At 36.2% G+C, this 16,225-nt stretch overlaps 1 protein-coding gene across 1 annotated transcript; it reads left to right on the top strand.

Moving 5' to 3' along the window:
• Nucleotides 1–2,231: 2,231 nt before the first annotated feature.
• On the top strand, nt 2,232–15,489 carry LOC103336603 (glucose-inhibited division family A protein). Its single transcript, XM_008239663.2, has 13 exons — nt 2,232–2,577; nt 4,560–4,708; nt 5,184–5,275; nt 6,299–6,412; nt 7,311–7,641; nt 8,944–9,123; nt 10,017–10,097; nt 10,374–10,592; nt 10,772–10,914; nt 11,925–12,091; nt 13,837–14,054; nt 14,224–14,316; nt 14,953–15,489. The coding sequence occupies exons 1-13, from the start codon at nt 2,373–2,375 to the stop codon at nt 15,151–15,153; spliced, it is 2,193 nt and encodes a 730-aa protein (XP_008237885.1). The 5' UTR covers nt 2,232–2,372; the 3' UTR covers nt 15,154–15,489.
• Nucleotides 15,490–16,225: the final 736 nt, after the last annotated feature.

The following is a 16,225-nucleotide window of genomic DNA, read 5'->3' as shown; positions in this document are numbered from 1 at the left end:
CAAGCATCCCATGTGTGTTGTTGGTCACTTGCCTTGTGACTGCAGCTCCTCATACTCACTTGTTGACCAATGAATGTTTCCTCTTTAGTTTATTTTTTATTTATCTCCATATCGTGGTGCGGGTTCTGACTAGAGCTTCCAATATTCATAAACTTGAGAAGTTATCTGTCAGAGCATGTATACTGAGAAGTCCCACTGGGCGTGCCAAATTATTCACCCCGTTTTGTGTTTGCTCTTGAGATGGAAGGGCAAAGTTCCTCACTGCCTTGGAAACCATTGACTGGTCAACAAGACGGCTTTCTTTGGTGTATGAGCGTGCCACTGCTAGCAATGAAGATTTTAGTAGATTTCTTCTAGAATAGATAACTTGCGCCCCAAGTTATTGATTTCTAAAACAAACAATTGTGAATTTGGGTGAGGAATATCTCCTAAGTAAGTTATTTTCTTGCCTCAGACTGGTGAGGACTTTCGCAATTTATCTCGATATAAAACTTTCTACCTGAATAGTTGATAGAAATTGGATGCTTTAGGCAGAACTGCCATTTACAAAACTATAAATATACATGTCAACATTGGAAAGACAAAAAGACAACTGGAACTCCATCTTTGTCTGGATAGAAGACTCGATCCGGGCTGGATATGTCTGGGTGAGCAGTCAACAACTTCAACTGCTAAGCTTCATCTACAAATCGATACCAAAGTTCAAGTTTGGCAGAGCTTTAATCTACTTCAAACTTTGGGAGGCTTTTGAGTGGGTAGAACTGCAGCTTCTTCAGTTTGAATGGGCAGAAGTGGCTATTCTTGAGGATTTAGTGAGCTAGAGACTACACTGTGAGATTTGTTGAGGTTTTCTTATTTGGGAAAACTCAAACTCTGCTTGTTTTGGCTTTGCTGAACCAAATTTGTAACGAGAGAGATCTCGTTTTGAGTAGTTAAGTCTGAACTTTGAGAAATCTGATCTAAAGCTGGTTTTTTTTGGAGTTCAAGTGAGCTTTTGGTTGATTTTTGAGTTGTTTGTTTGATTAATGAATTGAGTGTAAGATTGATTGTGTTTTGCCCTGTTCACTCTCTCTTGTATTTATATAAAAAAGAGCATAGGGGTAGGGTTTTCTTTCTTTTAAAATAATGGGCGGCAAGTCTTCTCAAAGATCTACAAAGAGGTATAAGAGAGGGAAGATTTTTAATTAAATTCTGGCAGATAGGCTTTCATCAATCAATCTTTAGAGATCACTTCCCTATTTTTAAGAGAAAGCCTAATTCATTTTCCCAATTTAACTGCCCCTTGTGTGATTTCAATCGTGATGGTTAGTTTGATTTTTTCAGTTTTGAACAAATCCCCTCTTTCCTGCTTATCTCCTTTCTGAAAACATAGCGTACGTATCCCTTAAAAGATAGTGCGTCTCTGGAGTGGAAACAATATCTTTGAATATATAAGAGGGATTTTGATCTTTGGCTGACTGATTTTCAGAGATGTCTCTTCCTAGTTTGCCAACCACTGTCTTTTTCTTTTGAAATTTCCAATCAACTCTGTGATAGTTGAATTTGTTGACTTCTCCATTTCTGATGGTCACGTAGATTCTTTGAAAGAATAGGCTTTTAATCAAGTCTCTGATATTTTGATTCTGCGCTAGTGGTTTTTTTTCTTTGCAAAAAGGACTTGGGCCCCCCTTTTAAAAAAAAAAACTAAAGGCTGGGTTCTTTGATGTTGGGCTTTCATTGTTTTTGAATGTGTATTTATGGCCCAATTTCAAAGAGGTGTTTGTGCCAAAACGAGATGAGCTTTTCTTTCCTTATGTTGGGTATGCCAATTTAGGCCCAAACAGTTCACACACAAAAAATTAACATATCATAATATACATTAAAGCAAAAATAAATTTTATATTATAAAAATAACACGTATATAAAATTATAGCAAAATATAGAGCTCAAGATATAGAGTCCCCCTGTTGTGAAAGTGATATTTTGTAATAGTTATATCAAATTATATCAAAGATTTCATCAGAGTTCTAAATGAGGCTCTATTAACCTGTTTTAGAAATTGTCCTTATATCATAATCATATTATATTAATTAAAAATAAACATACTACTTATTGGGCTAGGTATGGGGATATGGATAACAATACCATCTCTGGCCAGTCCCCAACCGGGAATTTTTACAATTTAAGAATCCCGTTCCTGCCCATAATTTTCTCCCAAACTCTCCCCACTTAGGGTCCGGAGCCGGCCGGACCGGAATTTATGCCATCACTAGATTTGACAACGGCTCACATTGTTTTTATAGATTTTCCGCCTGCACCGGTAAAAAAAAAAAAAAAAAGAGCAAAGGAAAGCTCTCTAAACTTGACGACTGAGAGAGACTGAGCAATAGCCAATGGCAACAACACCAGCGCTAACGGTTCTTCATCTCTCTCGCCTCGCCCGCCACCTCCCCTTCTCTTCTTCCCCTCTCCTAACACCTCTTCTCTTTCCTTGTGCTCGTCTCCTTCCCAAGCCGCGTGACCTGCCCTTCCGCCGCAGTCCCTTCTTCCCCTGCAACCTCTCCCGCCGGTTCTCCGTTGCCGCCTCAACCTCTCTAGGTACAGCTCTAGTCATATTTCTTGCTTCTTTATCTGTATCTGTGAGGAATTTTGCCGAACAGGTCATATGTGTTGTTGTGGAGTGTTTTGATGCAGTTTTACTTGCTACATTCTCTTTCCAATGGAAAAATATTGTCCAAATTGGAGAATTAGTGACGTTTAGTTGCAAAGTATAGCGTCTTTATGAACTTCTTGTTGTCTCTCTTTGGTTTTGTTGAAGATTATGTGATATGCTCTGTTTGTTTGCTGAACAAAAATGTAGGAAAGAGTAGAAAGTTCTCCAAAGGGTTTTTATTATTATTTTTAAAAATTTGTAAATTTTTTCCCTTTCTCGTTATTGGGGTCCTTTGTAAAGCAGAAAAATATGCTTACTTGTCATGAACGCCTTGAATCTTATTCTAATAGGTTATCCAGATAGCACTACTATAGCTTTCAAGTCCTCCGTCTGCTGGACTGGAGTGTATGTGCTGCTTATATAAGTTTGAATCTTTCCTCTGGTGTTGATACCTTTTTGGATTAAACGTAAGGGTACATACACGACTATAATGACTGGTTCATGTTCAGTGATCACTTGCGCAGTGGAATGTGTATGACAAATCCTCCGTTACGTTGAAGAGCTAGAGATGTAAATACACACACGCACACACACACACAAGGCAGTTAAGGGGACGAGCTCTGGGGAAAGTAAAATTTGGAGCAGCTCTTTGGGCTTCAGTTACGGCAGAATTCAAGGATCTTTCCTTTTCTGATATTTATTTAGATGGGAGGGCAGCTTTGTGTAAGACACGTGTCTTGGGGAAACAAGAACGGTGAGCAATCCCACATCGCTTGGGGAGGGAAAGGTGAAGTGCCTTATATGTGTGGGCACTTCTCTTCCTAGCAAGAGGCCTTTTGGGCAAGATAGCATTAGCTTGAGCCCAAGAACAAAACCGTGAGGCGGGAGGCCCAAAGCGGACAATATCTTGCTAGGGGAGTCGGGTTGTGACACTCTGTTAATTTCAGTTAGGGTACTCTGTATTATTTCTTTTTAGTGTGTTAATTTGGGGCAGCTTGGACTGCATAATCCAAACAAGCTGGTGATGTCAACACAATCATGCATCTGCAAACGACCAATCAGGAACTTCCTTCTTTGTGATGGAAGTATTAAAGTGTGGACCGTAACAAAATTTTTGAAAAAAAGGAAGAGTGATGTGATGAGAATTAGAAGAAGGATTCTAAAATACTAAGTCTGGTTATCATTTGAGAGCCAATTTGAAAATTTTACTAACTTTTCTCCTTAAGCTTCTGTATGGAGTACCAGTAAGCCTTCCCATTAAGTTCAACAAATAAGCAGTAGGATGTTTTAAACACACAGCATGAAGTGGTTTTGGAACATATGGTTTACAGGAATTTTTATCTGTATGAGCAGTCTTTGTTTTGCTTCTATTTATTTGTTCTCGACTTTGCACCACTTCTTTTGGAATAGCATTCACATAATAAACTGGAGAGGAGAGTTCATCTAATTTGTACCTAGCCTCGTCTTGTATTTCCATTTTTCCTTTCCAATCTACCAACCTTTCTTATCTTCATCTGATCTAACTTCTAACTATTTATATATTATGAGCTATTTTATCTTTTATTGAATCGGAATATTTATATATATTATGAGCTATTGTATCTTTCTATGAATCAGAATAACTACCTCTCATTAAGCTCCAAACTGATAGACCTATAAAACAAATATTCTACTTCTAAAAGAATACATATTGTTTAGTTGGAGTGCAAAACCAAGAGTCGTTCTCCCTGAATCTCAAGGAAAAACTTTCTGATCCTTCGATATTTCTGTTGATATTAGAAGTTTAAAACTATAACATGTGTGATTTTTACGTTGCCCCTGTCTTTTGAACTTTCAGTTGGCCTTTTTTCCCATTCACAAATTTAGGAATTATAAGTATGTGTACTAAAGGTTAAATTCAATTACTATGTTGTTTCCCACTTCACAGGCCTGAGTGGTGATGGGATACTTGATGAAAGATATGATGTCATTGTGGTCGGAGGAGGACATGCAGGCTGTGAAGCTGCCCTAGCATCTGCTCGTCTAGGGGCAAAAACTCTTCTACTGACACTAAATATTGATAGGATTGCATGGCAGGTTTAATTCTGGATTTTCTTGATAACTTCTTAATTTTGATATTTTATTTAGGACTTTTATTGTATTTCTCAAAGTTAGATATGTGAAATCAATTTTCATTTTGGATTCTTAACTCATAATTCCACTCAAATGAACAGCTGTAAAATTTAATGATTTACAGCCAGAAAGTTCGCCAATTTTTTTTCCTATTTTTTGGTCTGATAGAAAGTTCATCTAATGAGATGAAATGTTTAGAATACTTGTCAATCTCACAAACTGTGATGCAGCATTCCAACTTATTTATTCTGCAGCTCCTCAGCTTTCTATTTGATGTTATATGTCTCTCTCTCTCTCTCTCTCTCTCTCTCTCTCTCTCTCTCATGTGCTCTCACACAAATAGAGGTGTGATCGCATTACTTCATGCAAAAGGGCTTGGGTGTTTAGAGTCATGACCCAGATAATTTAAAGCGCTTCTTAATAAAAGTGTTCGATGCAGCCTTGCAACCCAGCAGTAGGTGGACCAGCAAAGTCGCAACTTGTACATGAAGTGGATGCCCTTGGCGGTGAAATTGGAAAAATTTCTGACCGGTAAAGTAATAGAATCTCCTATATTTGGATGTTCTTTGCTGAAAATCTCGAGGAGTATGTTTGTTGCTTGCTCTTGATTTTGCTTTTGAGGATGGACATTAGAAATTTAGAATTGATACTTCACTCCATTTATTTGTTTATTTTTATTCTTCTGTTGTAAATATATATTCAAATAATTTGGATTCTTTCATGTTTTGGTTTCTAAGCAGATTTCTGAATCATTTTGATGAAGTTGATTCAATAAAAATGGCATTCAATAACTTAGTAAGTTTTGGAATTATAAGATTGCATAATTTGTGTAGGTGCATGAGCAGGTTTATGGTATTTACATCATACAAATGGTCAAATGGTGCATACATTAAGAAGGATGGTATAAAATAGTTAAATGTTGGTGTAGGTAATTGCGTACTGCAAGCATAGGTTGATTGCAGAGATGAAAAACGAGTGTATTTATAAATAAAGAAAAAAAAGTATTTTGAGATAGGAGTATGATCAGAAAATACCAATTGTCCGGGGGTATACAGGTGGGTTGGAAAGTATTGCTTTTTTATTTTGAAAGCCTTTTGGGAGCTCTATGTTTGTGAAAGGTCCAATTGTACTTGGGTTAGGGGAGAAGAAAATGTTTTAGATACTGTCTCAGTTAATTGGTGTTTTTCTTTGTGAACGAAAGTTGTTTTAGAGACTGCTTTTGCATGTGCTAAATCATGAAGCGCAAGGGCATTTTGACATACTCTATAATTCGGGACGTTAAATTGACCTAATGGATTTTGATTCTTGTTATGGTATGACATTCAAAATCTGGCCTATGAATCTGTAAGAATTTTCTTGTTAATGCTAAAACATTTACATGGTGAAAAAGCAAGACTAATATTTAAGGGACATGCCAATTTTTTATTGGTCTAGCTTTTCAAGTAGCTTTTAAATTGTTAAATTTTTTGTTGGTTCTTACCGTTTCAGCTTTAGAATCTCCCATGTTCTCTTGAGCGTTTGCAACTGTTCCTGATTTTCATTTTTTATGCTTAGGTGCTATTTACAAAAGCGTGTTCTCAATGCCTCAAGAGGCCCTGCTGTTCGAGCATTGCGTGCACAGACTGATAAACGGGAATATGCTATGGAAATGAGGAAAATAGTAGAGAGGCAAGTATTGCTTAATCTCGCTGCATTTCTACTGTCTTTTTTAGTAGTGATAAAGTTGGGGCGTCTCATTACAATTTATACTGTGGTTTACTGCACGACGACTTCATGGTCTGGTTCTTGTGGATGTGTTGCAAATTCTATATCATGATTGCTTGAATTGTATCTTTTTTGGATTATTGTGCTTTGAAATGTAATAGTTTTTTCCTGTAAATGCATGTATTAGCATCGGATTTATCTGCATCTCTTATTGTTGTTAGGCTAAATTTCGAAATTCCTCTATTATTTTGGCTATTTAATCAAGTATTAGACAGCATAATGATACAATTATAGTGGTGCTATCATCATCATATTTTCCTCAAAATTCCCACCACCATGGAGGTACTTGCCTCAAAGACTAGCAAACAACTTTTGTCTCCTGAAATTTCTCCTTGAGTACAGCCAACTACTGCAGCCAAACAGTAGAAGCTTTTACATAAAAATTGTAGAAGCACCTGAGTTGTTTTACATTAAATTAATTTTGTAGTTCGTTTAACCACAGCTTATGGAAGGAAAAAAATCAGAAAAAACCAAAAGGGAAATAAAAAGATAACTACATGAACAACGATCTAATATGGACCTAATTAGGGACCACTAAGGGCTTGCATCCCAGCTGTTAGATCACATATGGATGGTTGATATGTACAACGGGCGAGAGTAGGTGAGATGCATCTTAACCGTCAATATCACACTAAAGACTGATTTATAGTTATAATTATAACACTGAAGACTGCTATATACTTTTCATGATCACAACTGATTTAGACTCTTAATTATTGCACTTATTGTCGTCTTGCATATCTTTGTTCGTACTGCTGTTACTTTCTGTCTGTTAACTAGTTTGATCTGCTTTGTTTTCCAGCACACCAAACCTTTCAATTAGAGAGGCAATGGTGACGGATATCTTATTAGGAAAAAATGACAATGTAGAAGGTGTACAGACATTTTTTGGGATGAACTTCTATGCTCCTTCTGTTATTCTCACGACGGGCACATTTATGAGTGGTAAAATTTGGGTTGGTAGAACTTCTATGCCTGCAGGAAGAGCTGGCGAATCAGCTTCACTTGGACTCACTGAAAACTTGCAGCACCTTGGATTCGAAACTGATCGCTTAAAGACTGGAACCCCAGCACGTGTGGACTGCCGCACTGTTGATTTTTCTGGATTGGAACCACAACATGGAGATGAAGAGGTCCTTCTATTTAATCCCATATGTAGGTTCAGTATATTGGTTTTGCAATACTCATAATTCTAAATCGTGCTTTATACTCTTGTCATGCAAGTAGATAGTAACTACATTTTTAATGTCATTATGTGTCCACATGATATAAGGCATGCATTGGACGTGGGTCACCTACTTGGCCTTTCAAAGGATGGAAAGTTCCAAGATAAACACTTGGCTATTCGGTTCTTTCTCTTGGACTAGGCAAAACTATCTCTGTTGGATTTGAGACTCATTACATGGAACCAGAGGGCCTGTTGTTAGGATTTTGGCTTGTCAAATATGTCGTAGTTGGTTTAGGATTGTTTTAGGAAAATTAGAGGTATACCAATTCTTGTCCTAGAGGGATTAGGAAAGAATTTCAGTTTTCCTTATTCAATTTAGGTTTGGATTTCTAGAAGTCTATTAGGATTTGGATAAGTGTAATTTCCTAATCCACTTAGGAATAGGAATCCAATCAGCGTTGGGACATGTAAGCCAACTCTATATCTATAAATAGGGTGTGGCAAGGCTTATTTTGAGAGAGGAAAAACAGCCAGAGACAACCAAGAGTTTTGAGATTAGTTCTAGGGTTGCAAAAGTTCTGTAATCTCTATTATTAATCAAAGGAGCGGTGATTTCTCTACCTAGAGAAATCACAACTGGACGTAGGCAAAAGTTCTGCCGAACCAGTATAATTCTTGTGTGTTTCTAAGTATTTTAATATTTGCTAGTTTAGTCTATTGCCGTTGGTTACATCAAAGAACAAGATCTAGAAGGCGAGTTATTTAACACCTGTTTCTAATCTGACATGGGATAAAAAATGAGTAACTGTCTCCAGGGTAATGGAAATTCCTTTATTGGGGTTCTTTGGTGGCAAATCTGGGGAAAAGACATTTTGAACATAGGGTGTTATTGAGTTTTGGTGGTCGACTAGGCATAATGAGATTAAGTGTTTAAGGTTCAAGGCAGACTTTTAGCAGGTGCAATTTTATGATTGTTTTCTTGCTGGAAATGCAGGAGGCGCAAATGGACTGTAAGGCACAATCATAACTGATTCAGCTGATAGATAATGCTGATTTAGCCCGGATTAAATTAACAATTTTTTTTGCATATGTTATTCTTCTTGTAAATTATCTTCCCCCCCCAAAAAAAACCCCCCAAATGAGGACTCTAATCCTTGTGAGCAAGATAACAAGAACATTTACTTTTCAATTTTGGCGGTTAATAACCAGAAGTGTCAGTTTTGTTGCTTTTAGAATTGTGTTCTAAATCTGAATTGATGGTTAACAGGTCAGCTGGTTTAGTTTTGATCTTGATTTCCATATTGAAAGGGAACAAATGTGCTGCTATCTCACACGTACCACAAAGGTCACTCACCAACTAATCAAAGACAACTTGCATGAAACTCCCACTTATGGAGGATGGGTTGAGGCAAAGGGGCCCCGGTATTGCCCTTCAATTGAGGATAAGGTAAGTTGAAATTGAACTAATATCATAAAGACATTTTTGCTGTTAATCATCTAATCATTTTATATGAAGTGGGCCCTTTAAACCATAATTGCACCACCAAGCGAAGTATACTCAAACCATAAAAGAACTACGAGTTTAGACACTTACATATTTGTTTTTGTTGCAACTAAAACCTATGATAAAGAACCGAGTGAAGCAAGGACAACACAGAATTTATGGCTTAGTCTCTATGTGAGACCTTCCCCTTGTCTCGCACTGTTTATTTATTTATATTTGATTAATGAAGGCATGTTTCTTATTTTAAAATAAAAAGACTAAAGTCTCTATGTGAGACCTGTGTCCAGGGGCAGAAGATTAAGCTGCCTTTTACTGTAACTAGACATCTGGAGTGAAATCTACAAGATATTTCTCACTAATACAATAGCTAGAACTACAATTCTTTAGGAGGTGAGAAATGGAGAGGGATATACCAAGTGATTCTCAAAGCCTCCTTTAATAGCATTATGAAATGAGGCCATAAATGAGTGAAATTTTTCATATGGTAATGCATTTAGTTGTTGCCATTCTGGTTATCTTGGAACTCTTTAGTTTCCCCTTTTTGGGTGGCGGCAACAATATATATCATGCTACCCAAATCTGTATATTTATATTTGAAAAATTTACAAGACTGACTAAAATATTTCTAAGGATCAAACAATTGTAAAAACTAATAAAGGACGATGACAAAGTCAAATAACATATGCCAAACATGGTTTCCAACAATTTTCCTTCAAAGCCATCACTTGTTCAATATACCCTTGTTGAACATTGATAAAAAGATTCCTTGGTAATATATTTTTTTTCCCATTATGAGAAGTTTACTGATATAATTTTGGCCTTATTTTTTGGTTTAGATTGTTCGCTTTCAGGATAAAGAGTCTCATCAAATATTTCTTGAACCAGAGGGCCGAGATGTGCCTGAGCTTTATGTGCAGGTATCTTCTTCTTAGATGAAAAGGAGAAAAATAAATATAAATATAAATAAATTAACTGCATGACTGGTGCCCACTTTCTACTTATGATATCGGTGATATATTTTTTATGTCAATATTTCTCTAATTGAATGCATATAGATCTCCTAATTTTGCCAAAATTTTACCAGATTTGCTATGAGCAGATGATACTTATAATCAATGTCTTATAATATGTGTTACATAGATGCTTTGTTTAAACTTTTTTTTCCCTATATTCATCATTTCCTTCTCACACAGGGATTCTCAACTGGTTTACCAGAGAGACTACAATTACCACTCTTGAGGACTTTGCCTGGACTTGAAAATTGTTCAATGCTGAGGCCTGCTTATGCTGTAGAGTATGATTTCTTGCCTGCTCATCAATGTTCTCGATCTCTTATGACAAAGAAAATTGATGGGCTTTTCTTCTCTGGTCAAATAAATGGAACTACAGGCTATGAAGAGGCTGCAGCACAAGTAATTATTTAGGTTACCTTTATTCAGTTGATGTATTGTGGAATACAATCTATCTATAGTTGTTGATGTAATGGTACATTCGAAAGTATTGCATAACATAATTAACTTGGTTAAAAGGAATTTTTTGCTTTCTGGTTATTGTTTATAAAAAATGATTGCTTTCTGGTTCTTTTCTGAAGGGCATTATTTCTGGTATTAATGCTGCCAGACATTCAGATGGCAAGTCCCTCATTGTTCTTGAGAGGGAAAGCAGTTTTGTAGGAACATTGATTGATGATCTGGTCACGAAGGACCTTCGAGAGCCTTACCGCATGTTAACAAGGTAATGATCTCTTGAAAGTATCTAAATATTCATAAGTTCATTGTTATTTTCTTTCATACTTTTAGTTTTGATAATCAACTATTGAAATGGCATCAAGCGTATGAGGAGTTTTAAATTTTGTGGGTTGGTTGAGGTTATTGCATATTTGATGGTTGGACTTGATTACTTCATAAGTGGTCACATCAATGTTTTGCAAGATACAATCAAAACTTGTAAGACTGTTGAATTGTGTAGTTTTAGATTCATCAAAGAAGTGGATATCGTCTTCCTTGAGTTGCCAATGGTATTGAACAATAGGTGCATAATGAGAGGAGGTCACTTGATAAGAAGCAAAAATGAACAGATAGAACCTAGACAGGGAGGGTGCAGCTAGAATTTATGGGGTGTTAGGAAAAGGAAAACCTCTCATATCTATATGGGGTGCTGGAAAAGGGCTGATGTTCGCCCTACCCTGACTCGAGAATTGTTTGTTAAAGGGTTTTTTTTTTTGGGGTCTTTTCCTTGTGGTTTTATTTTATGACTTGTTTGGAAGATATGCTCATCTATCTAGACATGGAAGTTTTCAGATTGGGTATCCTTCATACTACCCAATTGGTTAATATGGTCAAGAAAACCATGTATGTCCTATCCAAGATCTTCCATGTCCTATCTAAGTTTGGGTAAGGTGCTGTTTTCTTTTTCTTTCTTTCGTTTTTTTTTTTTTTGGTTGAAAAACAGGGCAAAATAGGCAATGCAATTAGTTGGAAGATAATTTTAAAAGGAGAGAGGAGAATAGCTAGTTCAAACTAAATTTCTAAGATAATACAACTTTTAATTTTGGTTCTTATGGTGTACAAACGTTCCGAACATGATTTCATATAATTGTTGAGGTTATGGGCCGTGTGATAGTTTGACGTATCTGCTTAGCCACAGTCATCTTTGCGGAAAATAAATATATACTTTATATGTCAATTATTGAGCTTATTAGTATTAAAATTCCATAACATTGTATCATTTATTTTCCAACGTAGCCGCTCAGAGCACCGGTTACTTCTTCGATCTGACAATGCTGATAGCCGTCTCACACCATTGGGGCATGAAATTGGGTTAATAGATGATAGACGATGGAAACTCTACCAGGACAAACAAGCTCGAATTTCAGAAGAAAAGAAGCGATTGAAAAGTGTCCGAATTTCAGGTTATCATCTTTATTTAATGCTTCTTATATTTAGCAGCTTCTTTACACCTTTAATATTGTTGTATACTGTTGTGCACTTTGCTCTGTTCAATCTGGCATTTTTAATAAACTATTAGAGGAAACGTACGTTTTCCACATCTAGTTTACTGAAAGTTTCAATTTGGCCTTGATTTCAACTTCAACTGTTAACCTTGCAATTTAGGGTAAAAAAGTATTTTTGGTCACTGGGGTTAGGTTCAAAGACAATTTTGGTCACCATGATTTCAACTTTCTCAATTTCGTCATCTCACGTGCAGTCGTTAACAAATCAATTCCAATTCCTTAATTCTGTCAATTTGAACGCACGTGCTGCATACGTACCAGGGAATTATTGAACTTTCACCCCAGCCCAACTATCAGAACCTCATTCCTCTCACAATTAATGTGGAGGATTAGAAAAGGGGATTTAGGGTTTTTACTAAATGGGAAAACGGGCTCATTTTGCAGTCAATTTTGATCCGATTTACGGTTTGTGAGTCGATGTTGTCTCTTTGGTTTCAATATGAACAATGATGCCAACCCTGCAGTTTTCAGTTTATGTCAATATTTTCCTTCCATTTAATTGTCTTAACTAGGAGGAAGAAACATCCATGCAATTTCATTCAGATCTGAAGTCCAAGTAGCTAGGCAAGCATATAATTCACTCTCTGTTCATGCGAGCATCATGTGGTCCGTATCCCACCTTATGATCTGTTATGGGTGTATAAATTTAAAGAGATTTGTATAAGAAAATTTATTGAATGTATCCCTTTCAATTTTGAAATATTTTCAGATCAAAAACAAAAATCTTGAAATATTTATCAAGATAGGCATCCCAACTTGCCAAAACTTAGGGCTTGCAGGTTACAGCAGAAAGTGGTGGGATAGTAACTGCATACTGCTCAGGAACATGGTTCTCAAATCTGTGATTTGAGCACAAAAGCAATATGGTCATGTTAGGTTGAGATCATTTTGGAGACAACCAAAGTCGTTTTTTGTCCAACTAGATTAATAGAATTGCTTGGAGGTACCTAAGCGTGAAAATTTGAGTACAGTGTGTTGACATTGTTTAAACGGAAAAGGAGGGACCAAATAAGCACAAGTTGGAAATTATGTGTTGATATTGTTCAAATTGAAACTTTCAAGCAACTTGTGGAGAAAATTTACAACAGGAAGAAACTCAGATGTGAGAAATAACTCATGGAGCACTGTGGTACAAGTGACTGACGTGTTCTATTGAAGTTATTGAATTAGAATCTCTAAGACAGTCTTCTGAAACTTCTAAAACCCTAATCTTGTTATTGTTAATTGAACTCACTCCATGACATAATCTTCTCCAGTGGTTTTTTTATCAAATGCCTGTCTATTCTGTCATTGAGTAATAGGAAAATATGCCCATCATATGTAATGCATTATTTTGATCCACATGTTTCTCTTATAGGAGCGATAGATAAAAATGTGACCGCTAAATTTCATTGCCTTTTGGAATGCTTCTTGCAAAGTATTCATGTCATTTGTTGTATACTTCTTTTTATCATGTTTTAATTTATAAAGTTATTGTTCTCCATTTTATTGTCACTTAACCATTGTTCATTCCTTTTTTTTTTTTTTCCCGTTTAAATAGTTCATTAAGTTGGGTATGGTATTAAAAAATTGAATAAACTGAGATCTGCAGGTTTTGGGATATATAACTGGAACTTTTAGTTATTGTTTTGTACTTCTATCAGGAGGGGAATTGGCTGCTGATGTTACTCGTCTTTCTAGTCAGCCAGTGAAGGACTTTACTACTCTGGAGAGTCTTCTCAAGAAACCACACATAGAGTATAAAGTTCTTGATAGGCATGGTTTTGGGAGTAAACTGTTGTCTAGAATAGAAAAGGAATGTGTGGAGATTGACATCAAGTATGAGGGTTTCATTTCGCGGCAGCAGATCCAACTCCAACAAGTGAGAGATATTATCTGTTTTCAAGAAATCTTCATTACTACTTTAAATCATGCAACTCACTGATTGATTTCGTATTTGTAATAATCTCAAATAGGATTTTTAGATACTTAGCGATTTTGTATTTTGTTATCCATCCTCTCATATTATCCAACTCGTGTTCTACTTATAGATGGTCCATCAACAGCATAGACGACTTCCAGAGGATTTAGATTACTATGCAATAACAACTTTATCACTTGAAGCACGTGAGAAGCTCGCCAAGGTGCGCCCAATATCTAATTTCATTATGGCTTAACCTTTTACCAAAATGCCTAATACTCTGCAGTATGTGGCAGAAATGAATTTTCTTTATTATATTATTGACAAAATGGTTGTAGTTTCAAATTCCTGTTCTAAATTCTTCCCTTTTTTTGGGGTCATTGTATATACATAGACACCCTAATGTAACGACTGGTGGATGGAAATTGGAAGCATGATACTGAATCTGTTACATGATATTAAATTGCCCTGTAGAAATTATGATTGTTGATGACTAAGGAGATGCACTGATGTAGGAAAACAAACGGTTAAAAAGTAGAAGATAGAGAGAAACTTAAAAGAGATTGATCTGTTTGATACCAAATACATTGAGTCTAGCTAACTCTTGGCATTGAACTCTTAGATTGACCATTGATTTATTATTTATCCATTTGTGCCAACTCTTTTACTACCATGGGCATTTCTCTTTGGAACAAAGTGACCTCATTGTCATACTCGGGTAACAGGCTTCGTCTCAGGCTTGCTTCTGAAAGTGATCTTTCCTCTGTTACCAAGCTGTTGCTCTCATTATGCATCTTATAGCAGTTGTATATTGCTTTTGTCTGAAAAATCTGGTTTAATCGAAATACCATGTTCTCAGGTGAGGCCGCAAACCATTGGTCAAGCAAGCAGAGTTGGTGGGGTGAACCCTGCCGATATCACCGCCCTCCTCATTATCCTTGAATCTGATAGGAGGAGAGCGCAGGAACAGAAGAAGCTCCAGCTGCTAAATTCTATCAAGACAGATACAGATCCACATGTACCTGAAGAAGTTCCTTTGACTGGGACACTCAGCTCATGATATTTCTGTGCTTTTCAGAATTGGCATTTGAGTTGTTGTATTCAGGTGTATCTGAAAGTGTCAATGTAAAGGAACCACTCTGAGGATCGAGCTATCAGCTGCTGTGTGTTAACTGCAAGTCTGCAACAGGAGTGAAGATAGAAGTTAACGTACTAGTGTAGTTGAAGTGCAACTTTTATATAACATGTTTTCAGGCTATCTATATTCTTAGTGGAAACGGAAACTATCGATTTAGGTGTTCTATTTTTATATTTAGGAAAGTAGATTAGGTAACAAATGTTTTCTTTTAAAATTCGGAAATGCAATAAATCTATCAAAGCCATTTTCACACTCTAATTTTCTCCTCGTGCACCCCTCTTTTTTTTATTTCTTTTCTATCTTCTCTTGTGATGATTGGAATTCCAAAAATGCAACAGATTCTCTGTTTATTTTTTTTTATTTTTTATACAAGCGATACTGGAAAGGGGAATAAAATCTAGGACCTCGAATGTAGGTATAAATGCTCTTAACCACTTTAGGATTCGACTACAAGCCCCTTGTATCTGTTAATTTTTTTCATTTTTTGACATTTGTATTTAAGTGGGTTTTAAGAGCAGTTATCCCAGTATTATTGTTATCCGTGTACTGGAAATCTTGTGCTCCAATATCTTTATTTTTTTCAAGAGTTGTATTTGTGAAGACTTAAATCTCTATAAATTGGGAAAGAAATACAATTGGAAACAAATTCAATTAGAAGCGTATAAAAAAACAAAAAGTCTTGAAGGAAATGTAAAATTGAGATTCCAATTACCATTTAGACTTTGAGACTTTTCAAAAGCAAATCCCAATTATGGTGTTCTTGGAAAATTTGAATTAAGCAATGAGTTTAACTTCTTTGTTATTAATCATCTTACTAGGGACTCTGGCTGTATCCTACATATGTTAACATTTCGGAGGAATTTGAGCGATTGCTGAACGAGATGCAACGTAGCTACATAAACAACGAAGAGAGAGAGAGACGCTTTGCAATTTTCAAGGACGGGTTTTTGAAGAATTTGAACAAGCAAAGTGACAACTCTTCGACAAGGAGCTT

Source organism: Prunus mume, linkage group LG7 (genome assembly GCF_029339155.1).
Source record: "Prunus mume cultivar Tortuosa linkage group LG7, ASM2933915v1, whole genome shotgun sequence".
Classification (NCBI taxonomy): Eukaryota; Viridiplantae; Streptophyta; class Magnoliopsida; order Rosales; family Rosaceae; genus Prunus; species Prunus mume.
Note: the sequence above shows the minus strand (reverse complement) of the source record. Positions and strands in the feature narration are given on the sequence as shown.